At 37.8% G+C, this 26,270-nt stretch overlaps 1 protein-coding gene across 6 annotated transcripts in view; it reads left to right on the top strand.

The window, feature by feature from the left end:
* The window catches only part of SHANK2 (SH3 and multiple ankyrin repeat domains 2), a 613,416-nt gene that overhangs the window by 406,823 nt on the left and 180,323 nt on the right, over nucleotides 1–26,270 (top strand). For all 6 annotated transcript variants that reach the window (XM_073347891.1, XM_073347893.1, XM_073347892.1 and 3 more), the window contains 2 exons: nucleotides 11,873–11,955; nucleotides 13,561–13,685. In XM_073347891.1, coding sequence (XP_073203992.1) covers nucleotides 11,873–11,955; nucleotides 13,561–13,685 — 208 coding nt within the window. The remainder of the gene's footprint in view (nucleotides 1–11,872; nucleotides 11,956–13,560; nucleotides 13,686–26,270) is intronic.

Genomic DNA, 26,270 nt, shown 5'->3' with positions numbered 1-26,270 from the left:
AGCATTTAATAGAAATATTTCAGTTCAAACTCCAAACTCAGAGGAATTGATATTACAGCCTTATGAGTAATAAGGATACTGCATGTAATGAAGCAACTGTTCAGTGGAGAGAAGAGGGAACTTTGTGTCCTGGTTTCTCCTTTTCCATATATATTTTTAAGTATATGCATAAATTTTCACATCCGGAATATCTATAGATTTACAATTTCAACATTTTCTTCAATTTGCCCTGTGTTGAATATTTGTCACAAAAATAAAATCGGAATTTTAATGTGCAATAAATCTTGTGGAAGTTGATAGATCAGAATACTTTGTCATACTTTTCCTTTCTATTTTGGTGGACAAAGCATTGCATTGCTTTACCATAGGTTAGTGAGGTTTATAAACAATGGTAATTGGGAGGAGGAGGGGAGAAACCAAAATTAGTAATGTCCAATTCAGCTGATACTCTTCCTTCATCAACAAGGCAAATCACAAAGATATTGCCTCTTTTCATATTGAGCACCACCAGTATCAACACTAGCTTAATCCTTCGGATGGTCTCGCTGGATGTTCAGTTTGTATCTGTCATTGGTGGTGGTCTTATGCCACAAAAGCTTTTGGCAACCATCTGATTGTCAGCTGTGTGGCAGCTGTCTTTTTTGGTAAATGCACTTTGTAATTCCCTGTATCAGTAAAACTGCTGAAACTGGACCAGAGCTGATGGAGGCAGTAGCTGGGGTTGTCTAAGAATATCCTCATTTCTGATCTGTGTGAAGTGGCAGGACAAGAACAGTTGACAAAGCCTATGAGAATCAAAAATGTCAATCATCCATTGTTTAGTGTTTCGCAGTGCCCACGTTTCACTGTGATGCAATAACATTGATATAACCTTTCGTGAGCTACAGCTCACTTCATCGGATGCATACTGTGGAAACTGCAGAAGACATTATGTACACAGAAACCATGAAACAATACCTCCTCCCACCCCACTCTCCTGCTGGTAATAGCTTATCTAAAGTGATCGCTCTCCTTACAATGTGTATGATAATCAAGTTTCCACAGTATGCATCCGATGAAGTGAGCTGTAGCTCACGAAAGCTTATGCTCAAATAAATGGGTTAGTCTCTAAGGTGCCACAAGTACTCCTTTTCTTTTTGTGAATACAGACTAGCACGGCTATTACTCTGAAACCTATTGATATAACCATGGTTCTTTAGATTCACAGCTTCATAAGAAGCTTGATGTAATGACTTCTCCTGAGACACCACTGAAGGACCCATAACATGATGGCAGCTGCTATGAAAGTGTCCATATCTTTTGAACATACTCAAGCACTGTCTCTGATAAATGCATTTTGTAATTCATTGGTCTTCCATTCAAATATGTCAGCACCAAGTATCTGAGAATTGCCATCTGCTTGATATTGTGTCTGGGCAGGTTAATACTGTACTGTGTTGGTTGTAATCTAGAGTTGGCGGCGCTTAATGGTAATGGCTGGGGGGGGGACACACTAGTTGTGGAGGTTTTTTTATTTATTTATTGTTTTGTTTTTCTTCTGAATTGATAACTAAATCAATACATGCTAACTTTTGCCTGGTAAGATCAGTCATCAACTGCAGTAATTTATCAAACTGAACCAATGAGGCAATGTCACTGATGTATTTTGAGGTTTCCAAGTAAAATGGTGGTCAACTCAATGCCACCAGCAACTGCCTCTTCAAGCTTATCCGTCAGTCAGTCAGTCTGCTGATACTGAGCAACAATGGTGATGACACAGCCTTGCTGAACTCTTGTGGAAATAAGAAAATGTGCTGGATATCTACCATTAATTCAAACACCACTTTCTGTTCCCCAGTAGAGAGAGCTCTTCTATTAATAACACTATCTTCCCAGGGATGCCAAGTCACCTGATCAGATGATCCCACAAGTTTGCTTGATGCACTGAACCAAAGGCCTGATGAAAACCTATTTTAAAAGTGCTATGCATAGCTTATTAAATTCAGCCATCTTCTCAGAAAAGCTGTCTCAAGGTAAAAATCTGGTCAATAGTGGAATGGCCCAGTTCTAAAGCCACACTGACTAGACTGGCCTTTGCTTCCATGGTAATATCTTGAATCGGTGATGCACTTTTTGAAAAGACTTTTTTCCCCTGTGAATGACAACAACGCAATGCATTTATAGTTGCTACATTTGACCTTGTGGCCCATTTTGAACAGACAGAATAATGCCCTTCCAGTCATCAGGTATGATATTAGTGTGCCAGATGGTCTAGCACAGCCTATGCAACGATGGAAAAATAGTAGTCACTGTATTTAGCCATTTGGGGGTATCATTACAAATTCCTGGTGCCTTCCCAGACTTCAACTTATGGATGGCAAACCAGATCCCTTCTTGCTTTATCGGAACTCACACTTATACTATAGTGGGAAGAGGGAAAGTAGGCACCAGACAATTGAGAAATATCTAAAAATGATCTTCCCATTGATGCTAGTGATGTTGCAGGCTGGTTAATGCCACCATCCCAATTCTTTACTGGGCAAAATGGTGCCACCTTCCTCCACAATCAGTGCAAAGTTGAATGGAGGCTGCTGAAATTATGCCTGGCAACTGCCTGTACTAACATGGCTATCTGTGTTGACCACCAGAATTCTTTATCTTTCTTGCTTAGAGACTAGACAACATTCCAGTGTTGAACTCATTCAGCTGTTCCTTTTGCTCTTGACAGATGTGCTCAAACTGGTGTGATCAATGGTTGATATTTGAAGGGCTAAGAATTCAGTACCAAGCTGGAAGTTATCAGCACTGAGGTATTGAAATAATGCCACTCCTCAACAGATGACAGAGGAAGTGAGACTGCAGTCTCTAATTCTTCAGTGACTTTGAGAAGTTCAGAATGGAAAGCTATTTGATAATTCATTTCTAATTAGAGCTTCAGCCCATTAACTGGCTGTCATTGAAGTCAAAGGTGCACTTTTGTCAGCAGGAGCCATGAGTCAGTGTCAGGTTCTGCAAATATGCAAACTCATACATCAATGACTGGTGTCTGCCAACTGTTACTGACAAGAACATGATCACAAGCCTAGTGAAACCAACTTGTCTATACCAAGTCTGCTTGTGAATTTTCAGGTAAAGGAAGAGCGAGCCCATGATCACCATGTCATTGATAGCTTCAAATTCCAGCAGTCACTACCCCTTGTTCTTTTGCTCAGCACCAAAGTTCCCTACTGTACTTAACCACTCTGGGAATCCTCTCTTATCTGTACATTTAAAATTGCCCAGGGTCATGATGTCTTGCCTTATCTTGAGCTTTCATTAAAGACTACCTGCAGTTGCTGGTAAAACCTTCAGCTTCATTGTTAGCCATGGTGTTGGTGGGACCATACACAGTGATGATGGTAAGATGCCCACAGCCAGTACAGAATCGGACATTGATGAGTTGCTCGTTACTCACCTGCCAACTCTCCAATGCCCACTGAACAATAAGTGAAAGTACAATAGCCAGCTTTTACTGGAGCAACCCATTGGGGCAATCTGAGAAAAGAAATAGTCCTCAACTTTTTCACTGCTTCTTTGCTAGCATACTTCAGATAAGGTGCAACTATTGAAGCTCAGACTCTTCAGCTGCTTAACAAGGACAACTTTAGCCATTTCAGACAGTGTTTGAATGTTCCAGGCACCAATTTTACATTTGCCACAAACATGTAGGATACCAGAGTGGCCTTGTCACAAGGTTTCATTGATCATTTTTGCCTCAGTGGCTGGCACAAACTGTTAGCCATTTCGGCTGCAAGAACAGTTGAACAAATTGTTGCAGGTAGCTGGCTGCAGTAGATGTGAATGTACCAACTCCAGGTTGTTGTTTTTAAGGTATTACAACTCTGGTAATTTATTTTTGTGACAAAGATTTGATTAACTTCTCCTCTGTTCTCCCTCCCATACTGGATTACATAAATCTTAGTTTATGACCTAGATGACTACAAGAATGAAAGAGAGACACATTTATTTTATTTACACTTTTTCTCTATGGAAAGCAGTGTAATTTATATGTTCGACTTTGAGTGACGTAAAGATGAGTGAGAGAGTCCAAGTTTCTCTTTAGAAAACTTTATAGTGAGAGAGCTGTCCTGCTCTATTTTAAAAGATTAATTAGTGAAAATATGTAGTCTTTAAAGACAGGATCACTTTTTACCACTACGGTTAATCTTATTTTCCTTGCAAATTTACTAATCATAAGGTTGGAAACAATAGCGCAACCTCCCCTGCTCACCAATGTTCATCAAATGTTTTTTCAAAGCTGTTAAAGTTGTAATTTATAGTAAAATGCAAGTCCTTTTTTTTTTTTTTTTTTTAGTATGTGACAAATATCCAAAATCTTCAGCTAATCCCTCTTGGTTCCTCTACTTGTCCAAAAGTTTGATGCATATTCCTATATGGAAGAAGAGGAGACATTCCTTGGACATCTTATTGTAGTACTTAATCTCTGTACAGTGTTTAGAAGCTGTGGTGACTAGCAGTGAATATATACTAACAGGGTAGTTGCAGTATTAGTTATATATAATTAACAGGGTAGTTAGGGAAAGAGGGCTAGAAGATGGGCATGTTGCTATAGGTAAAGCAGTGAGCAGCAATCTGAAAGCATTCTGCTGTTTCTCACTACTACCTTACTTATCCCTAACATACACACTACTTCTGCAGCTGACTAGTTCAGGAAACAGCTCAGTTACAGAAACACAAGTGGTTTCTCACAGAATATCTGTGGACACCCTTTCTATTCTAATCAGCATGAGGCTTTTTGGTGAGTTTTTGGGGCATGGGAAAGGAAGTCCTCAGGGAAGGTGCAGTTTAAAAAAAAAAGTGTGGGGGTTGGGGGAAAGTGCAGTAAACCAAGAGGTCAGAAAGGGGGAAATAGTTGGGTGGTTTTGTTTTTGTTTTGTTTTTTTGTTTTTCAATAAAATAAGAAAAAAATCTACTGAAAGTGTGTCTGCTGAAAGAAGGCTACCCAGGCCATCATACAAGGGGCACTGGTAAGGGGGTGCATCACTCATAGACTTTAAGGTCAGAAGAGACCATTGTGATACATTGCAGGCCACAGAACGTCACCCAGCCCTGAAATAGACCCCTAACCTCTGGCTGAGTTACTGAAGTCCTCAAATCATGGTTTAAAGGCTTCAAGTTACAGAGAATTCACCATTTACACTAGTTTAAACCTGGAAATGACCTGTGCCCTATGCTGCAGGGGAAGGTTAACTGCCCGCCTTCCCCCACTCCCCCCTAAGGTCTCTGCCAATCTGATCCGGGGGAAATTCCTTCCTGACCCCAAGCTCAGTCTGAAAGCCAGTTAAGTGTTTTTCCCCCTGCTGCTCGCCTTGGAAGGCAGTTCTGGAACTTCACTCCTCTGGTTAGAAACCTTAATGTAATTTCGAGACTAAACTTGTTGATGGCCAGTTTATAGCCATTTTTTCTTGTGCTTAACTTAAATAACTCCTCTCCCTCCCTAGTCTTTATCCTTCTGATGTATTTCTAGAGAGCAATCCTATCTCCTCTCAACCTTCTTTTGGTTGGGCTAAACAAGCCAAGCTCTTTGAGTGTCTTCTCATAAGGTAAGTTTTTCCATTCCTCGTATCATCCTAGTAGCCCTTCTCTGTACCTGTTCCAGTTTGAATTCATCTTTTTTTAAACATGGGAGACCAGAATTGCACACGATATTCCAGATGAGGTCTCATCAGTGCCTTGTATAATGGTACTAACACTTCCTTGTCTCTACTAGAAATACCTCACCTGATGCAGCCTAGGACTGCATTAGCCTTTTTCACACCCACATCATATTGATGGCTCATAGTCATCCAGTGATCACCCAATACACCCACGTCTTTCTCCTCCTCTGTCACTTCCAACTGGTAAGATCCCAGCTGATAGCAAAAATTCTTAGTCCCCAAATGAATGACTTTGCACTACTAAATTTCATCCAATTTCTATTATTCCAGTTTACAAGGTCACTGGAAGTTGCAGGTTCTCTGCAAGCACCTGGCAGGATCAAACCCAATGGCTGGCCTTAGACATATCTCAGTTATCCTTTCTTTTAACATTAAAGTCTCTTTCTAGCTTTATTTATCACTCTTAAGTTGAGACGGTTGTCGGTGTTTTCCATGTTTTCTATATATTGTTATTACAGTTGGTTTTGTTGGGATAGCTTTAGAATTCCAAGGCCAGATTATCTCCTACATTCTTGATGATACTCTTACTCATCACCCAATGAAAATAGTTGCTATTGGAAAATGAGTTTATGAAGCCTCCCTTAGCTCTTGTGGGAGGGGTCTTCAAACTAATTTTTGCCATCCTCAAATAAAACAGATTCTTCTCTGTCAAGGTTCCACAGTAAACACAAAGCAAGCCCTGAGACTTTTTGGAGAGGATTCACAAGAGGGTTCTTTGTGAGACACCCCAAACTTAAATTGACTCATTTTACATAAAAACTGCATGTATGTGGAGGAATGTTTAGGTCATCACCCAATCACCTATTGCAGAATCTGAACACAGTTAATTGGGTTTTTTTTTTTTCAAGAGTATCACTAATCTGTGCAAGGAAAAGGGGAGAAACTTTTTTAGATGAAAGCTGATATTCTCCTTTTGCTTCTATTTTGCAAATCCATTAATTCCACAACTACAGTCATTGCAGAGACCAAAGGACAGCTTTAAAAAAAAAATTAGTCTTTTCCCTTCATCCCTTCGTTCTCCGACAGTCCAACTAGTGTACCATCAACTTCTTTTACTGTCTAGTCCTCCTGTAAATGGTGGTAGGGATATTTATTCTCGTGTCTGAGGAGGGTTTTCAGTCCAGTTTCCTGAATGTGTCCCAATATTTTTATCCTGATAAAAGGTTACATTTTCCTTCAGTGGAATCATGTCTTGAAAAGTAATATTTGCTACTGTCCATACAGAAAATTGATCACTGTTAAAGATCCTTAAGTTAAATTTTCTTAATGCCACCTAAGAAATTTTGCTCTTAACAACCAAAAGGATTTCTGCTATCCTATATGAAAGGAAGAGTTCAATATAAGTTAGAATTTGTCTCCCCCTTTCTTCCTTGCAGAAATGACAAACTGAAATGGTTTTAGCAAGAGTAGACTTTTATTCTGTTGAAACCATGTGTGAAGTGTTTGATACATGGGGGTGGGGGGGACAAACCTTAGTCATGCTTTATATTTTAATAAAACTTGCTTCTGCTGGATTTTATTCGGTTTATGGCAATTGCCTTGCAAAAGCAAATAGTACTAGAAGAAATAAAAATACATAACAGCCATACATATATTCTGCAAAATGATAAAAACAATCTTCATAGAAATAAAAATAATAATGCTAATACATATCCAATACTTAAGGTCATGAGGGCAGTATACATATAAAGACTACACAGTAGAGAGGTTAAAGAATAAATTGCAACCTGAGATGCTATTTCCCAAGCTTTTGTAGTTCTCATGCCTATCATACAATTATTTTTCAAAATAAATAACCAGAATTTAGTATCAGCATGTACTTTTAAATAAGCATCAGCACGATCAGAGGTCTCTGCATGGGAAGTACTGCAGAGAGACTACTAAAAGTTTGATAAGTGTAACACAATATCAGGCTGGTTCTATTTGGATTGTAAGCATTTTGGGACAGGGACCATTTGTGTATCTTCCCACTTATTCTGTATACTGCCAAATGCACTCTTGCCACTTGAAAATAATTAATAGCCGCTCAACGAATTATTCTATCTCTACATTTTGCTTCAGTGAATTGCACAGCTGGATGATCAATGGCCAGGGAAATTTAAGCAATCAAATGTCATCTCTTCATTAATCTTGACGTTCTTAATTACTAGAATCCGCCTCTCATTCCAGAGCTTGTTACAGTAAAGGAGATACCTATAAATAGTAAGACAGATTGACCCATCCCAGCAGTGGCAGAACCTGTACTTCACTGGAATTTCATTGTATCTTGCAATAAAATATACTGTAGGAATTGCCTCAAATCTCAGTCATATCAGTGAGCTGCAATTTGGGATTCCTTGCATTACTCAAACAGTATTAGAATTCAAATGTAGCTGCCTACATGGACCATTAAAAAGAATGGAAACTGGGAACCCACGCTGAGAGCTCCTCTGGAATGGATAAAAGCTAGCTTTTCTCTGCCCTGGGAGAGATTAAATGTGTACAAAGAAGCCACTTGCATTTCTCTCTGTTGCTTTGGGCAAAACACCTAACCTCCCTTCCTCAGTGTCCCAGTCTGTAAGAATCCCTAATTTTTGCATACCTCACAAAATGGTTCAGATTTAAAAGGCATTACATAGATGTAAAGGAGTATGTTTTATATAATAACTTTTCCTTCAGTGGTGTGGTGGTCTGTTTTGCTAATCCAGCAAACACCAACAGATTTAGAATTAGGAACCTTTTTTTCTTTCTGCCAGATAATAATAGTTCAAAGTTAGGGGCCGACAAACTGTTATGGGGGAGTAAAGGGGCATAGGTTAAACCGCTCATGTTATATAAAGTAATGGCCGGCACACTCTAACAGATGGTCTAATTACATTTCATCTTGTATATAATGTATGTCAGGTTTAACCAGTCCAGTGGTAAGTTAACTAATGCCCTGTATCAGCAATAACCTATCAATTTAGTACTACTAACCTGACAGCCATAATCTAATAGTGGAAAAACAAACATTATCCTGTGAATTCCTCTGTTAAATGCCTGTTCCTTAATTTCAGTTCAAAACAGGACAAACCTAAATTCACATTTTTTTACCTTCTGGAGTTTGGTGTAAAGTCATCCTCATAGCCACTAAGTCTCATGTGGAGCCATATTTTCTACTCAAACAGACCATGGAAAATGTTCCTTTTATCTGTTGGAGACCAGCCCTGTGTGTGTCTTACTCGTCATTGGTAGTTAAGGCCTTATACAAATACCCTGTAGCTAAGTATTCACACCACCTTCAGGATTGAGGGAGTGCTACCAAGGAGGCTTGATCCATGATAATTTGACCTAGTTATGGGATGGGCACCATTTAGTCTGGTAGACCCATGTAAACTGTAAACAGGCTTCCAGCATGGTACACCCAGCATAATATTAGATAAAAGAATCCTGTTGGGACAAAATAAACTAAGGAAACTATATTAGAAACAATTTATGCTTAGACATTTTGTTGTTTTAGGGGATGAAAAAATGAGCTTGTTGCCTATTGATAGCTTCCCTTGCTCATTCTGCCTGCTATTGGATTCCTGGCTCTGCAGCAGTGAAAACATCAATTTATGTCTACTCTGTCCCACTTTTAACTTCTGTTCTGAGACACTAGTTGACAGCCATAAGGTCAAGGCAAGTCCCTCCTTCCTGCAGGGTAAAGGAGGGAATGGCCACAGATTCATTTTCTCAAATCTTTTTGTTGCTTTCTTGTTGTTTGGGTATTCTTAAAATGTAACAGCATGATTTACATTATTGTAAATAGCCACAATCCAGCGTCTTTAATATGGGTTATTACAACAATCTGTAACCCATTAACCCCACTTTTTTGCTGTCTGGCTGCAGAGGTATTAACAGGCTACTTAGCCTTGAATGGTCTCTTTAGAATACGTGTAAACTACTTATGCTAAACAACTTGTTCCACCTTGTATTTAGCTCTGACACTCTGAGTACCTTTCCTAGAGCCGAAGTGTATCTCAGAAGTTTGTCTTTCACCAATAGAAGTTGGTCAAATAAAAGATATTAACTTCATCTACCTTGTATCTCTAATATCCTGGGACCAGCACAGCTTATCCACAGTGCAAAGAACATTACTGCTGGGGAAATTCAGCTAGTTGCTTTGACACTGGAATATTGATGGTGGGATCGAAAATGGAGAGAGGGTGGGTTCTAAATGGCACGTCTGATACTTACCTTCATCATCATTCTACCTGAAGTGCTTGTTAAATGGATTTCTCTAAAGTGAAGCTGAGCTATAAGAAACTGTCTGTAATATATGAATGTGCTAGAGTTTGGAAGGTGTCCATTGGTGTTAGTTCTGGGTATTTTAGCCCTGGTTTGCACTGTGAGGGAGTCGATGTAAGGTACACAACTTCAGCTATGAGAATAGCCTAGCTGAAGTTGACGTACCTAGATCGACTTACCGTGGTGTCTTCACGGCGGTGAGTTGACTGCCGTCACTCCCCCATCAACTCCGCTTGCGCCTCTCGTGGCGCTGGAGTTCCGGAGTCGATGGGAGAGCACTCGGGGATCGATTTATCGCTTCTAGTCTAGACGCGATAAATCGACCCCCGATATATCGATCGCTACCCGCCGATCCGGCGGCTGGTGTAGACCTACCCTTTAAGTGTCATGATGCAATCATACATCTCTATTCAGAGCTTTAAATATGCAGTTCCCACCATTTTTTCTTTATCAGAGTTCATCCCTCTCTGGGTTCTTTTTATAATAGTACCAAAACAGTTTGACTCTCTTGCAATAATGAATGCTTTCTTCTCCTCTGCAAAAGAAGCCTTAGTGACTGGATTCTATAGGTGAGCAGTAACAGCCAATTGTGCTGTTTCAAGTCTCCTTCAAGCATCTCCTTTTTGAAGTTGATCTGCATGTATGGAACAGAGAGAATTATAATTCACTCCTAGTTCATATTTACTTCCATCTTTACTAGTAGTGTAGTTTTAAGCCCTGCAGCATTATGTTTCATAGTACATTTTGTTTGTGGTTAGTTATTTAACCTCTAACCTTGTCCTTGTTTAAAAAGTGCCATGCAGCTTTTAATGGGCAGTAGTATCTGTATTTGATACCTGTGATTAAAATTGTTTGGTTTTCTTACCTTGTATTCACTTTATATTAACCTAAGTCTAATTACCTTGTACTGATGAAAGAAAGGTGAGGGAAAAAGTTCAGGCCACTTAAATCTTTTTGTAGCTAGGCTTGCACATTTTAAAAAATATCCAAGCTAAGCCTGTTTTTATTTGCTTATTTTGCAAATCTGCATTTTCTTCATCCAGTGTCTTTTTTTCTTTGACAATGTGATAAAGAATCTTAAAGGTACATTTTCTTTAAGTGAATACTGTCTGCACAGAGTCCTTTTCACTATCTCCCTGTTTTATAGCATTTATCTGTTTTGCAAGGAATAGGAAATATTTTTAAAAAAATTGTTTTCATGATTGCACTTGCCTTGTTACTATTTCAGTTATGCAGATTCTTGATGCTGTGGAGATTTGTGCTTGATGACGCCAAGGCAGCTGCACGTTGTTAGCATTGTAGGTTGTCAGATGATCATGTGGGATTCTTGCAGCATGCAACATTCAATAGGATTGAAAAAGGGCTTTTGATGCAAGGCATAGCTTTCTGACTATATTTGTGCCTTTTTAGCTGGCTAATACAGAAAACAGATCTAATTTAAATTTTAAAATGCTGCCTCATTTTTCTTCTGGTTGGTTTCATTTTGGCTTCACTAGAAGATGCATCTGGTACATCCATGATTGAGGAGTTTATTAATGATATTGTCATTCAGCTCACTTACTTTCTTTTCTTTTAGAATCCTAGCTAACCCACAAATGACATGATCACACATTCATTCAGTCATTCATATAGAACACAAACCACCATGCATGATTTCTTCCTCTTTCTCTCCTCTCTCTGCTTTTTCATTCCCTTTAAGTTGCATTGTCATGTTCTCTTTTACCATTAAGCTTTGTCTTTTGTCTTTCCCCCACATTGTTTGCTGTTGGTTTGGTTTTTTTTGTTTTTTTTTCCCCATGCTTGGTTACTGCAATATTATTTGATTAACTGGCTGTGATGATGATGAACCTGCACACTGGAGGAGCAGCTACTACAGTGGTGATGAAGGGATGTAATAATGGTCGCTATCCTCGGAATTCTCTCTACAGTGACTGCATTATAGAAGAAAAGGCAGTGGTCCTGCAGAAAAAAGACAATGAAGGATTTGGATTTGTGCTCAGAGGGGCAAAAGGTATGTATTTTTCTGTGTGTGTCTGTGTGCATGTGTAAAAATATATATATATATATATACACACCTCTAAATAAACAGGAATTTATTCTTGGTGCACTTGGTTGCTAGACAACAGTGTTTGCTGTATGCTGTGCTACTCAGATGGATTTTAGTGGTTTCTGTTTGAGCAGTTTGGATTTTGTACAGAGCTGTCTCATTATAATCTTCCTTGAGGAAGAAAGTTTTAGTTTTATTTTTATTTCCAGGGCAGTTGCAACATTTTGCCATGTTTGCCATTCTGTTATCTATCTAAGCTAAACTACAGGTGTCTTGCTTCAGAGGAAAAAAAAAATCTTACCTTCTGTATTTCAAATGTCAGTCTATTAAAATTATGTCTATGAATAGGAAATAGAAAAGGCAGGTTAGGGTTTTGCTTAAAATAGGTGTGGACCTTGTGCAAGGTGACATTGGTACAGTTTTAGTATGAAAATATGATCCTTTTTTATATATTCAGAAGCTGCACATATGTTGCATGGCCTGTAGTGTGTTCTAAAAATTGCTTTTCTTCCTATGTTAAAATGTTAACCTTTTTCTTAGAGTAAAATCTACTTTTAGAGGATTCTTAAGAGTAAAGCCTTACATTTAGTGCTCTGCTTTTTAACTTCAATGACAGTAAATTTTACTCCTTTTATGTTTTAAAAAATATATTGATGGTATGTCCCATCTCTTGCTCCCCCTCAGTTTTTCTGTGGGTTCTCCCTTGCCCTGCCTGGCTCCAAGGCTTGCCCACATGTGGTCATGAAGGATATTCCACACCCTCATTCTGGGGACACCATTTTTTATCTTCCCTCACTAAAATTATTAATACAATCTCTTTGTTTTAATACCAGTAAAAGGATTTATTCTGTCATCCTAGTTAAATGCATGTGTGTGGGGACCCCCAGGAAAGCCAATGTCTTTATCAGTTTGTTGATGAACTGGCATGAGTTGTCTATGCAGCAAAAAGAGGTTACACCCTCTGTGGAAGCCCAAGTATTTCTCAGTCACTCTCATGCTCTCTCTCACGAGAGTCTGAGTTCCTCAGGTAAAAGATCCAATGCCCTTACTAATCCTAAATCTTTTCTGATACAGGGCTGCTACTAGGGCTGCTGTGCCTTCTCTACTATAGAAACTGATATCTCTTCTGTTCATGTTTTGAGATGCATATAAATTATAAAGAATAACTTAACTTGATTTTTACGTTTTCATTTAATGTTGATAAGACTTTTCCTTACAGCTATAGATCATAAACCATGTTAGTCAGCTCTTTCAGAGAATGAGATGAGCATTTTAACATATACTACATTTCCAAAAGGCCTTGACATTCACTATCAAAATTGAACTATTATTGCACATTTTGATTGCTTTATGTGGCAATAAAAGGAAATATACTTCTCAAAAATGGAGAACTGTAGAGTACCAAGGCCAAGGGATTGCCTGTATATAGATTATTTGTGCGGCAGAGGCCTAGTTTACTTTCAGCACCTAGTATGTTTTTGCATAAATCATAATGATAGTCTTTTTTCAGTAAAATTATATTTGCAAATACTGTGTTATTTATTTGTAATATGACATTTATTTTCAAAGCTGATACACCTATTGAAGAGTTCACCCCAACTCCAGCCTTTCCTGCTTTGCAGTACCTGGAATCTGTGGATGAAGGGGGAGTAGCATGGCAAGCTGGCTTGAGAACTGGAGACTTCCTGATTGAGGTAGGAAAACATGGAATTTGATTGTGAATTCTGATGGGGGAAAAAGTGTTTTATTTTGAAAAACTTACCTTGAAGAACTGTAAATTATGCTTTATGACCAGTAGTGCAGAGGATGCTGCTAATATATTAACAATAGTATTTTGGTTTCATATATCATTTTAGGAAAGTAATAACACAGAGATTCAAATGTTTCGGGTGGAGCTTTTGGTTTTAGTTTGAAAATATACCATGCGAGAAACTCCTGGTGGTTGATTCTACTTCTGATTTGGGGTAGTTGCATAGACTACTCATTCTGTGACTTTAAAAAAATATATTTTGAAGGGTCGCTAAACTTAATTTTTATAGCCTTTATATTAAGCCCCTTTTTGCAATCTTGTGTTGGGTAACAGTGGGGAATAAATGAAAGGACTTCAATAGCACAGTATAAATTATTGGTGACAACATATTCTAAATGCAAATTAATTTCTAGACAGTAAAGAGATGTTATTGACGTCTGAATTAATTTTATACAAAAGGTAAACTACATTATGTCCTTTAATTGCATCCACAAGAAAGCCTCCATGCCAGATTTTATATTTGGTAGATATGGCCAGTTAGCAGAGGATTGTTAAAGACCAGTAGCAAGAAGTACTGAGTGGTTGGTTGGTTGGTTTTTTGACTGATTTATTGCTGTAACACAGGCCATGATAGTTTGGAGGATGCTTCCATTACAACTTTTGTTTCAAATAGAACATCACTTGTTATATTGTCAGCACAGTTGATGCTATGTTTCCAGATATGTTTTGCAACATGAATCTACAAACTAAAAACAATACTGTTCACACAGTATATGCATATGTATTAGTGTTCAGATTTTCCTTCTGATGTTTTGTTTCTGTGCTGATTTATCTTTTTTTCCCCTCTCAGAGTTGCGTTTGTATTTGTCAGACTTTTAAGTTGGAATACAAAACAAATTCTGCATAGATGAAATGAAAGATATAGGGTTCTAGTCTATCTTGAATGTAAAGACAATTTAAGTTTGTAACTCCATGGTCATGCAAATATGCACAAGAACTCCCTATGTATCCATGAAAGAATAGACTGAATAGATTTTTCAGGATACACACAAATGTACATGCCCCTCTGAGCTTTAAGTACATTTTATATACTGTATATTTACTTGAGGTATGTAACTACTATGAAACCTAGCAGATCATTGACTTCTAATTTACAGTAGTAAGTACATATCAATTTATATGCTTAAACATGCAAAGATACTTTAAAAATGAGAATTACTGGTGTGATGGGTCTTTAGCTAGTTTGTTTTTAAGATTTTATTCTGGTAGTGCTAGGCATTTGGAGGATAACCTGCTATTTTATAGTGCTTTTTTTTGAAGATCTGTAAAAGTGTCAGCACTAAATTTTCTCTAAGTGACAGGTTTCAGAGTAACAGCCTTGTTAGTCTGTATTCACAAAAAGAAAAGGAGTACTTGTGGCACCTTAGAGACTAACCAATTTATTTGAGCATAAGCTTTCGTGAGTGAGCTGTAGCTCACGAAAGCTTATGCTCAAATAAATTGGTTAGTCTCTAAGGTGCCACAAGTACTCCTTTTCTTTTTGTCTTTAAGTGGTCAATTTTCACAGGGGCTATTCACAGTCAGCTTTGATCGTGAACAATGGCTAACTTCCTAAAAGGGAGATAACAGGTTGACAAAATGACTTAAAAGAATTGCTTTGGAGATTTTGAAGAGGTGTAATAACTGTAGGATAAGTAATACTGTACAAAACTATAACTATAGTTATAACTATGGGCCTAATAACATCAGCCACACTATCAGAGGCTCGTTCACCTGTACATCCACCAATGTGATATATGCCATCATGTGCCAGCAATGCCCCTCTGCCATGTACATTGGTCAAACTGGACAGTCTCTACGTAAAAGAATAAATGGACACAAATCAGATGTCAAGAATTATAACATTCATAAACCAGTCGGAGAACCCTTCAATCTCTCTGGTCACGCAATCACAGACATGAAGGTCGCTATCTTAAAACAAAAAAACTTCAAATCCAGACTCCAGCGAGAAACTGCTGAATTGGAATTCATTTGCAAATTGGATACTATAAATTTAGGCTTAAATAGAGACTGGGAGTGGCTAAGTCATTATGCAAGGTAGCCTGTTTCCTCTTGTTTTTTCCTACCCCCCCCCCCCAGATGTTCTGGTTTAACTTGGATTTAAACTTGGAGAGTGGTCAGTTTGGATGAGCTATTACCAGCAGGAGAGTGAGTTTGTGTGTGTATGGGGGTGGGGGGGATGTGAGAAAACCTGGATTTGTGCAGGAAATAGCCAGACTTGATTATCATGCACATTGTGTAAAGAGTTGTCACTTTGGATGGGCTATCACCAGCAGGAGAGTGAATTTGTGTGGGGGGGTGGAGGGTGGAGGGTGAGAAAACCTGGATTTGTGCTGGAAATGGCCCACCTGATGATCACTTTAGATAAGCTATTACCAGCAGGACAGTGGGGTGGGAGGAGGTATTGTTTCATATTCTCTGTGTATATATAAAGTCTGCTGCAGTTTCCACAGTATGCATCCGATGAAGTGAGCTGTAGCTCACGAAAGCTCATGCTCAAATAAATTGGTTAGTCTCTAAGGTGCCACAAGTACTCCTTTTCTTTTTGCGAATACAGACTAACACAGTTGTTACTCTGAAAATAGTTAAAACTATAACTTTGGTTTCTTAACAAGCTTCATAATGAGTTAAATCCACTTCTAGACCCCAGTTCAGTAAAGCACTTAAAGCATGCATTTAAATACTGCCTTGAAGAGGGAGATTTCAGAGTAGCAGCCGCGTTGGTCTGTATTTGCAAAAAGAAAAGGAGTACTTGTGGCACCTTAGAGACTAACCAATTTGAGCATAAGCTTTTGTGAGCTACAGCTCACTTCATCGGATGCATTCAGTGGAAAATACTGTGGGGAGATTTATATACACAGAGAACATGAAACAATGGGTGTTACCATACACACTGCAAGGAGAGTGATCAGTTAAGATGAGCTAATCCTAGCAGGAGAGCGGAGGCGGGGGGGAACCTTTTGTAGTGATGATCAAGGTGGGCCATTTCCAGCAGTTGACAAGAATGTCTGAGGAACAGACTCCCCCACTGTTCCTCAGACGTTCTTGTCAACTGCTGGAAATGGTCCTCTTCTGATACAGCACAAATAAAATTGAAGGAAAAATGCAAGAATGACCTTTCAGATTGAGAACAGGCAAGAGCTGGAGGTTATAATATTCACATTAATAAGCACTTGGGTATTCTAGATTTCACATAACTCTTGTTAGCATTGATAATCCATCAGATAGGAAATTTTGTTTCCCATTTGGCTTTTATAATTAGAGGAATACTGTGTAACTTGTCCTTTCAATTATTCTTACATTTTTGATATCTGTATGCATTATTACACTGTAGTACCTGCCCAAGTGGAAAAAATGAATAAGTATAGAGCAAATTACTAATGTAGTAAGGCACCAAATGATATCTGGATAGTTTTCCTTGGCACTTACAGCTAAGTCATAGTTCCACAAGTAAACCTTCTCAGTGATCAAGCTGACTTGATGAGTGTGATTATATTGAGCAATTGGATTTTTACAGCACTTATACATTGATTAAATTGTATAAATATTTATAAACATGAAAAAAATTGCTTTTATGTATATGTTGGAGGATTGTAAATCCAATATGTTTGCAAGAAAGTCAGAACACGGTACTTCTCTGTTCACCCTCTCACTGACTTGCTGGGTGACCAAGACCCCTCACCCTGACCTCTCTGCCTTTGTTTCCCCTGTGTAAAATATAGGTCACACCACATCTGCTTCATAGGAGGGTTTCAAGGTTTAATTTTCTTAATGTATAGTGCTCTGAGATCCTTAGATGGAAGATGCTATAGAAACACAGAATATAGTATCTAGTGTAATTCACTCATGCTGATGCCATTAGGAAGCTATTTCCTTGTTCCCATATCTGGCTTGTGTAATAGTTTTATGGCTGTTAGTCTCTCCTATTTTAGCAAAATTAACATCAAGAATTTTCCCTTACATTTGAAACAGCTTCTTATTTTACTGACTGATACTTAATCCAAAGATTCTCGGATACTGTATTTATAGGCTTATTTTTGCTACTGGAAACTTTTTAGGAAAATGTGTGGCAATTGTTCTTTTAGTAACTTCATTTTCAAATAGAAATAGATCCTTTCATTTGTATAAGGTATAGTTCTTTATCAATACATCTAGGGTATAGCCTCTCACATTTTTTTTAAATGTAACCTGTGAACTCTTAATTAGGGTATAATTAAAAAATAGTTTAACGAGGCATAATTACATTGCCAACTTTGCAAAGGTTTAGCATAGACGTATAGATTTTTAAGGCCAGTATAAACCATTGTGGTCCTCTAGTTTGACTTCCTGTTTGACTTTTTTTTTCCTAGTTTGACTTTAGTGCAGGCCACTAAACTTCCCCAAAACAATTAATATTTGAACTAGTGTGTGTATGTGCGTGTGTGTGACATATATCTAATAATGCATCATCATTGTAGTGGCAATGTCATCATTAAACTAAAGTATACCTACTATAAAAATGAAACTACGTCTGGAACGTTTTACTAAAATGATTTTATTCGTTCCTCTTTAAGTGATGTTAAAAACTTGCATTTTCAGGCAGATTGAAATGTTATTATTGGAGTATTGATTGTTTTATAGTCCTAACTGGAATTCCAAGTTGGTAACTAACAATCTAGTGTTTTATTGTTATAAAAAGAAGAAAGCAAAATTCAAGGTTTGATTGAAAGATTTAAAATTAAGTGAATATTTCAGTGGGTAACTATGAAAAAAACCAACAATTCTGAATTGATACATAGAAAGGAATCCATATTAGATTTATGGAACAGTGGTTTCTAGACTGAGAGATCGTAATAGGAATCCTTTCTCCTTTTAATCTAGTTGGTACTTAAGAGTCTGTAGCACATTCTTGCCTTTTTCTTCAGTTGTTATTTGAAGATTTATTTGGTATAAATTTGTGATTTAAGTATGGATGAAATGGAAGCAAATTATTTTATTTTTATTGTATATGGCTTCATTTAATATTTTCCTTAGATCAGAATATCCATTCTTTTGAGTGTAGATACAAAGAGAAGTAGTAATCATTTTGATCAAATTTTAAAAGCTGTATAATCAAAGAGCTGATTTTAGAGTCACAGGTTTAGCAGTAGACGTTCTTTTGTTTCTTTATGGTACATTTTAAGCTTTGGTGGATAAGAACTGCATACAAGAATAATGCAATATTAAACTGATTTGACTAGCAAGCTTTTACTGTTGTAACCTAGATAGTGTAATTCTGAAAAGTATAGTGAAGCTTCATTTTTAATATCTGCATTGGAATATCAGATTTGTGTAAATTAGGAAAAATAGTAATTTAAATATTTTGTGTGCATGCAGGTAGTACTTTAAGAATAGTTTTATTTTTTAAATAGAGCTGTTGTTTACAAACCTAATCCTGAAAAGGTACTAGTATGACTAGCTTTCTTCCACAGATATGGTTGAAATTCACCCTTGTGCAGGGGGCCCACACAATGTCTTAAATCCCACTTAATCCTTATTTTGAGAATGTAAGTGGTGGGAAAGCCTTATGCTGTCCCTCTGCACTGAGGGGGATTTCATTCATGTGTGGGAGGAAGCGACTTGAAGGAGTGACTTTTTGTAGGTTCAGGCCCTATGTTCATATCCAAAAAACTTCATAACATTTAGTTTTAGATTTTAAAGCAGCAGGGACCATTACAAACATCTACCTTGACATTCGATATAACATTTGGCCATAGAATTTCACCTATTTCAAGCCCACAAAACTTCTGGCTGACCTATGGCATTACTTAAAAATTCTAATCTTAATTTAAAGACTAGAGCCCAGATCCTCAAAGGGAAATAAGTGCCAAGCTTCCATTCAAATCAATAAGAGTCAGGTAGCTAAGTGACAGAGAATCCTTCACATCCCTCGGTAGGTTGTGCCAGTGGTTAATTACCTTCCTTGCTAAAATTTTGTCTCTCTTCTAGTCTGAATTTGTCCGTCTCCTTCCAGCCATTGGATCTTGTTATGACTTTGTTTGCAAAATTAAAGAGCTTTCTACTATCAAAGATCTTTGCCCATGTAGGTACTTACAGATCATGATCAAATCACTTCTTCACTTCTCTAGCATAAATAGAATTTCTTTAGTATCTCCCTGTAAGGGAGATTAGACTTTAAATAATTCTTAGATTTTTTTTTTCCCCAAACCCTTTTCATTTTGTCAATATCCTCTTAGGTGTGGACAAGAGAACTGGACATAGTATTCCAGTAACAGTCTCTCTAATATTGTATTCTGTAGCAATAATTTTTCCCTACTCTTATTCCCCACTCCCTTTATTCTGTATTCCCCTGCATATACAACCAAGGATGATGCTAGCTTTCTTAGCCATCATGCTGCATTGGAAGATCATGTTCAGCTAGCTGTCCACCATGAACCCTCAGTCCCTCTCAGTAACAGTCCTCTCCAAAATACAGTCCACCATTCTATGAAAGTACATTGCATTTTGCTGTATTAAACCACAGGTTGTTTATGTGATCCAGATCATTGTATGGAATTAACCTATCCTTATAATTTATCTCTCCAACAATTTCTGTGTCCTCTGCCAGCTTTACTTGCATATCATTGATAAAAATATTGATTAGCATTGGGCGAAGAGCAGACCCCTGTGAGGAACCACTAAAAATATTCCAATGATGATCATTCCATGTTTACAATTGTTTTTTTAAATCTTATCAGCCAGTTTTTAGTCCATTTAATATGCGCTACACTGTTCAGGCTTATTTTATGTTCGGAAAGTCATGTCACATGGCACTAAGAAAAATGGCTTAGAGAAGTCAAACTATATTAATGCAGTTGCTTTTATCAACCAAACTTTCTCGTCAAAAAACGATGTCAAGTTTGTTTAACAAGACCTATTTTCTATAAGACTTTGTTGACTGGCATTAATTATGCTGCAGCCTTCAATATTTTGATTGAATCCTGTATCAGCCCTTCCGTCATTTTTGCCTGGGGTCACATCAAACTAATTGATAACTACCTGTAACTTCCATTTACACAGTTTAAAAAATGGCAGAATATTAGCTTCTTTCCATTCCTCCAGAACTTCCCCAGTATTCCAAGATTACTTAAATAATCAACCTCAGTGGCTCACAGAGCATCTTGATCAACTTTTAAAACAAACAAAATTCTTGGGGGCAAGTTGTCTGGTACTTCAGATCTAAATATGTTTAACTTAGCTGTTGCTGTTTAACATCCTGCCTAGGTATTGTTGGAATAGCAAGTATTTTATTATGATAATGAGTAGTGAATACATCATCCAGCTTCTTTCCAAAATACAGAACAGAAATGTTTATACTGTATAACACTACTGCTGTTTTTCTGCATTATTATTGACATTTAGTTCATCGCTGTCTAGTAACGGACCTATTCTATTTCTAGATTTTTTTTTATAAATCCCTTCTTTTCGTCCTTAATCATGCTAGCCATAGAGTTGTTTGCATTTTTTATCAATTATTTGTATTTATTATGGTTAATTTATAGCCATTGCTATCAACTTCCCCTTTTTCCCATTTGAGATATATAATAATTTAAAAAATGTTTATTGTTCCTTTCATTTCCATTTTTAACCAGGATAATTTTTTAATAGAAGAAGCCTTTTTTGATAGTGGAAATGGTTTGAGTATCTAGTAGAACATTTTGAAACAGCTCCCAATAATCATTCATGCTGTTTTATGTTTCCTTCTTGTCAATTTTGTTACTCATTTTCAACTTTGGGAAATAGACTCTTTTTAAAGCACCCTGTGTGTGTGTGTATATAATATTACTGGCTAGGATTATAGACTACTTAAATGTAATTGGGTACAAGTGATCATAACATAGGAAACCACTGTTGTTTTTTAGATCAATGGATCTTTAACTATCAGATTGAAGTCTAATATAGAATTACCCCAAATTTAGTGTATATAATCTCAGCCCTGTATGAGGTTGGAGATGACTTTTTATCCTGTTGCACAAAAAAGCCAAAAGAAATGCGTAGATTCAGAAACGCTGAAGGATTTATATAAAATGGCTCATTATAGGCCTCAGTCTGTTTATCCTTCCGTTTTTATCGTTGACTTTCTCTGTTGCATTAGTTTTTTAGTCTCTCTAAAAATGGGGTTGTTATCAGTAGCAGTTATATCATTTGTATACTTGAGTCTTGGCTCAGAAAAATGAGAAAATGAAGTTGTCAATGAAGGTGCCTTCACCCCAATTCTATGCACCATTCACAGCTGTGATATTTACAGCGTAGCTCTTTTTTCACATGAAGGGTGCACGTGGGGCAGCTTCTCTTTAGCCCTGTCGCAAAGATTACAGTTTGAGAGGGCCCCAAAGAAACATCAGTGTTTCACTGAACAGCCACATCAAAGCATGTAGTGGCAGCCACAGTAGAGTACTCAAGGTAGCATCCTTAATTAACGAGCTCCTGTAAAAGTAAGACAGGTTACAGTGTCCTGTGTGAGACTTTGATTTAGACAAAGAGGAGGTCTATGGGATGTAGCCCAGGGCTATTTTTAAAATAAACCTTGCATCAGAGATTCTGATTGATTCAGTCTTTCTTTTTCTACTAAACGTTATGAGTTCCTGCCTTCAGAATTCTAACCACTAGAGTTTACTGAGGCCTACACTTATTTGATGAGTGTCTGAAATTTGTGCTCTTAAGTCTTTTTCCCTCCTCTATCAGGACATCCATTGTTCTTTTTCTTGTAAAGTTAATCTCTGTTTGCACAGATGTTTACATAGCCAAATTCAAATGGCTCGGCAAGCAATGGAGAAAAGAGAATTCTGTGGAATTATTGAGGGCTATTTTATAGAATGTATAATGCATTCCTATAGAATCTTCTTTAGTATTTTCTTGACTTGTGCTCTGGTTAACACTGGAAAATAGGAAGTGTGTAAGCCAGAAAAGAAGTTTAAATGAAAAAATTGTAAAGCAAACGGCTAATACTGGCTTGTGTTAAATTTCTGTGTTTTCGTTGTCTTTGTTCCGCTAAAAAACTCAAAGCTGACTGGCTAATGTCCACCCTAAAACAATACTTTGCAGTAAGTTCTGTCATTGCCAACTTGGCTGCCTTTCTTTTTTTATGATGCAATCTCCTTCATTTGAACATTGAGAGAATGGCAGTGCATATTGTAGAACATTCTAGGTTCTATTGCTGGACAGTGTAGTCTTTGTATGTAGCTCACCAGGACAAACCAATCTACTGTACTGTAATCCTTACCTGAACTGGTAAATTAGAAGAATAACTTCTAATGTGTAATGGTTGGGTCATTACACATATTGACAGGTTTCAGAGTAGCAGCCGTGTTAGTCTGTATTCGCAAAAAGAAAAGGAGTACTAGTGGCACCTTAGAGACTAACCAATTTATTTGAGCATAAGCTTTTGTGAAGTGAGCTGTAGCTCACGAAAGCTCATGCTCAAATAAATTGGTTAGTCTCTAAGGTGCCACAAGTACTCCTTTTCTTTTTACACATATTGAATCTATTTCCCTAAATTAAGTTTCCTCACACCTGCTTGTCAACTGTCTAAATGGGCCATCTTGATTATCACTACAAAAGTTTTTTTCTCCTGCTGATAATAGCTCATCTTAATTAATTAGCCTCTTACTTATCTGGATGCATAGTACATTGCACTGAAAAAGTAAGAAAAAGATACTGCATACACAGAGGTTCTTGCTAGCCTTCCAGTACCTCTGTGTATGCAGTATCTCGTAGCAATAGTTTAATTTCCCAAACATATAGATCAGACACTAATGTCTCCTAGGTCTGTGCTCAAAGAAAACTGAAATGGGTTCTGGTTTGACTAGCAGTTGGAGGTTTTAGGAAATCCCTGATTACCAATTAGTCACACAATTCTCTCTGACTCTGGTGCCTCAGTAACACACTTTGTGAGTACAACATTCCTGATGCTAGAGGGAATAAAAATTTCTACACCTCCTCCCTTTGGTCACAGTCCATAAGAAACTTTCTGTGAAAATTTTGGGTTTACACCTCTCTTACATTTAAATCATGTAGGTGTTGGTATCAAGCCGGTATTGGTGTGACTGTAGGAATAAAATAGGAGTGATTATGCTTATGTTGGTGTTTAGCCTTTGGGAATACCCACTGTTTATCTCAGCTTTTACAAACCTGAACAGACTCGGACCATGCTGAGCATTTTTGCAGTTAATGAGAAGGCTTTTGCCTTCTTCCCTAACAAACCTGACACCTCAGAGCTTATTAAACATTATATGGTGTTAGAAGTTGCATGAAACCCAACGTTGAAACTGTTGTTCATCAGAGTCCACTGGATTTGCAAGGAAACCATGCAGAAAAGCGGCACCTGATTAAGACCCTTCTCTGAGTACTGCAAACAAAGCACTTTACCTGTAGGCAATGACACTACTCCACATTGCATGTCTAGATTTACTAGTATGAACATCTCACATTCTCAGCAGAATACCCACAGAGTAACGTGATAGATGAGAATGCTACTCAGGCTCACTGACTGTAACCCTAAAGATCAGTCACTAGTTTTGTTGGATCCTAAAAATACATTAATAAAAGAACTAGCTTCCTCACCACAGGTGCAAATGGGTAGATTAACAAGGACTTGACTTCCCACAAGACCTCAGTTATTCAAACCTAAGCAAATAACTCTCTTAAAAATACAACTGAAAGGCAGACAAAATCATTTGGCTGTTGTCTGGCATACAAAACCATTGCCCAGAATGACATCCAAGCAACCAGTGTGCTTCAGAACAGATGATAGCTAGAAGCTGGTATCACAGGTTCAGGGCAAGTATTCCTCCTCCATGGTCCAACCAGGGCACCCAGTTTAAGCTTCTGGCTCCCAGCCATCACCTCTCTTTGGTGACCTTGGGACCAGGGTTTTTCCAGGCTGCAAAGTTCCCTGCTGACTCTGATATTCTCAGCAAGCCAGATGGCCTAAACAGGCCAGTATCTTTGCTTTCTCTCTAGAGGCTATGAACAGTGTAATTGCCCACAGACACAAGTTACCGCACACCTTTTGTTAAGCAAGCACGTTTATTCTTGGGGCGAAAGCATTACAGAGAAAACATTTAAAAACAATGAAAGATCCTACACGTGCTAAAAAGCTTACCAAATGTCACCTGAACTGAACCTCAAGTTCTGGTTGGTGTCAGTTCTTCAAAATCCACAGCTGGCTTTTCTTCATAGTTACAAGTTCATAACTGTCTCCAATTCTGAACCAGAGTGCAGGCTGGGCAGTTCATCTGTTTCTTTATGTAGCTGGGGCCTTTGATCTAGTCTCTGGGAACAGGTAATCAGCAGGTAGTGATGCACTTTTCAGGGTATAGCTTCAAAAGGCTTGTTGCGGAAAGTGGGGGGAATATGCATTAACCTCTCCCTATGTATTCCCCAGAAAATCCACTTCAGACTTACTCCCAAAAGCCTGTTCTTGTCTGATGCATTTTCAATATAGTCTTGTGAATATGAGGTCTCACATCACATCTCCCCCTAGAGAGGTTGCATGAAATTTCAGCCCACAAAAATGCATGCATTTTGCATTTACTACAACAGACTCCCAAAGATACTTAAACTTAGTTAAATAAGGTCTCCCAAGGATATGCAGGAAATTGCTATATATGTCACTGATGGCAAATGTCTTTATCCTGCCATGACTTTGCTGTATTGTGGAGTTGGATAGTCCCAAAGTACCTCAGACATTACTCGTATTTACTTGAAATACCTGAGATATCATAGATACCTGCTTGATGATAAAATAAAATATGGAAACGTACTTCCTTGGGGAAGAGAAAGGATTGAAAGAATGTCAGTAATTATTATAACATGCAAAGGCTTCAGTCAAGGTTAGCACCTGGATCTGTTGGGCACTGTGCTAACATAGTTTAAGAGATGGCCCCTGTCCTGGAATGTTTGCAATTTAAGGGCCAGATTGTGATGTGATACTATGCAAGTTGATTACTGCCTTACTCTAAGAGTAGTTGAAACCACTAGGCGTTACTCTTTATGAATTTATTCTTTATGAATAAGGGTACTATAATGTAGTCCTCCTATAAATATTGTACCCGTGCCAGAAGAATAATTAGTCACAAGCACCATCAAAGCTTCCAGTACAGAATCACTATGCACCAACGTCACTAACGTTTCTGTGGTCTCCCAAGGATATGCAGGAAGTACAACCAAGCCAAAGGCACATTTTGATCAGCTTCTGGAGTAGTGGCCTTGCCCTAGGAGAACCAACCTGCATGCATACATACAGAACCCAAAGTATAACTGCATAAGTTTCTTTGACAAGAATTTCAAAATCCATTGACCAATTTATGGTATTGGCTTTTGTATGTTTGAGATCTTTATCTTATGCTGTAGGTTTGTGTGTGTATAAATAACCATTTCTCTTGCCTTTTAGTCACATTTTCTTTCAAAAATCAAATTGTAGGATGGATAGTCAGTCTTTGAAGTTTAA

This window comes from Lepidochelys kempii, chromosome 6 (genome assembly GCF_965140265.1).
Source record: "Lepidochelys kempii isolate rLepKem1 chromosome 6, rLepKem1.hap2, whole genome shotgun sequence".
Classification (NCBI taxonomy): domain Eukaryota; kingdom Metazoa; phylum Chordata; order Testudines; family Cheloniidae; genus Lepidochelys; species Lepidochelys kempii.
The sequence above is the reverse complement of the archived record's forward strand: the minus strand, read 5'-3'. Positions and strand labels throughout refer to the sequence as shown.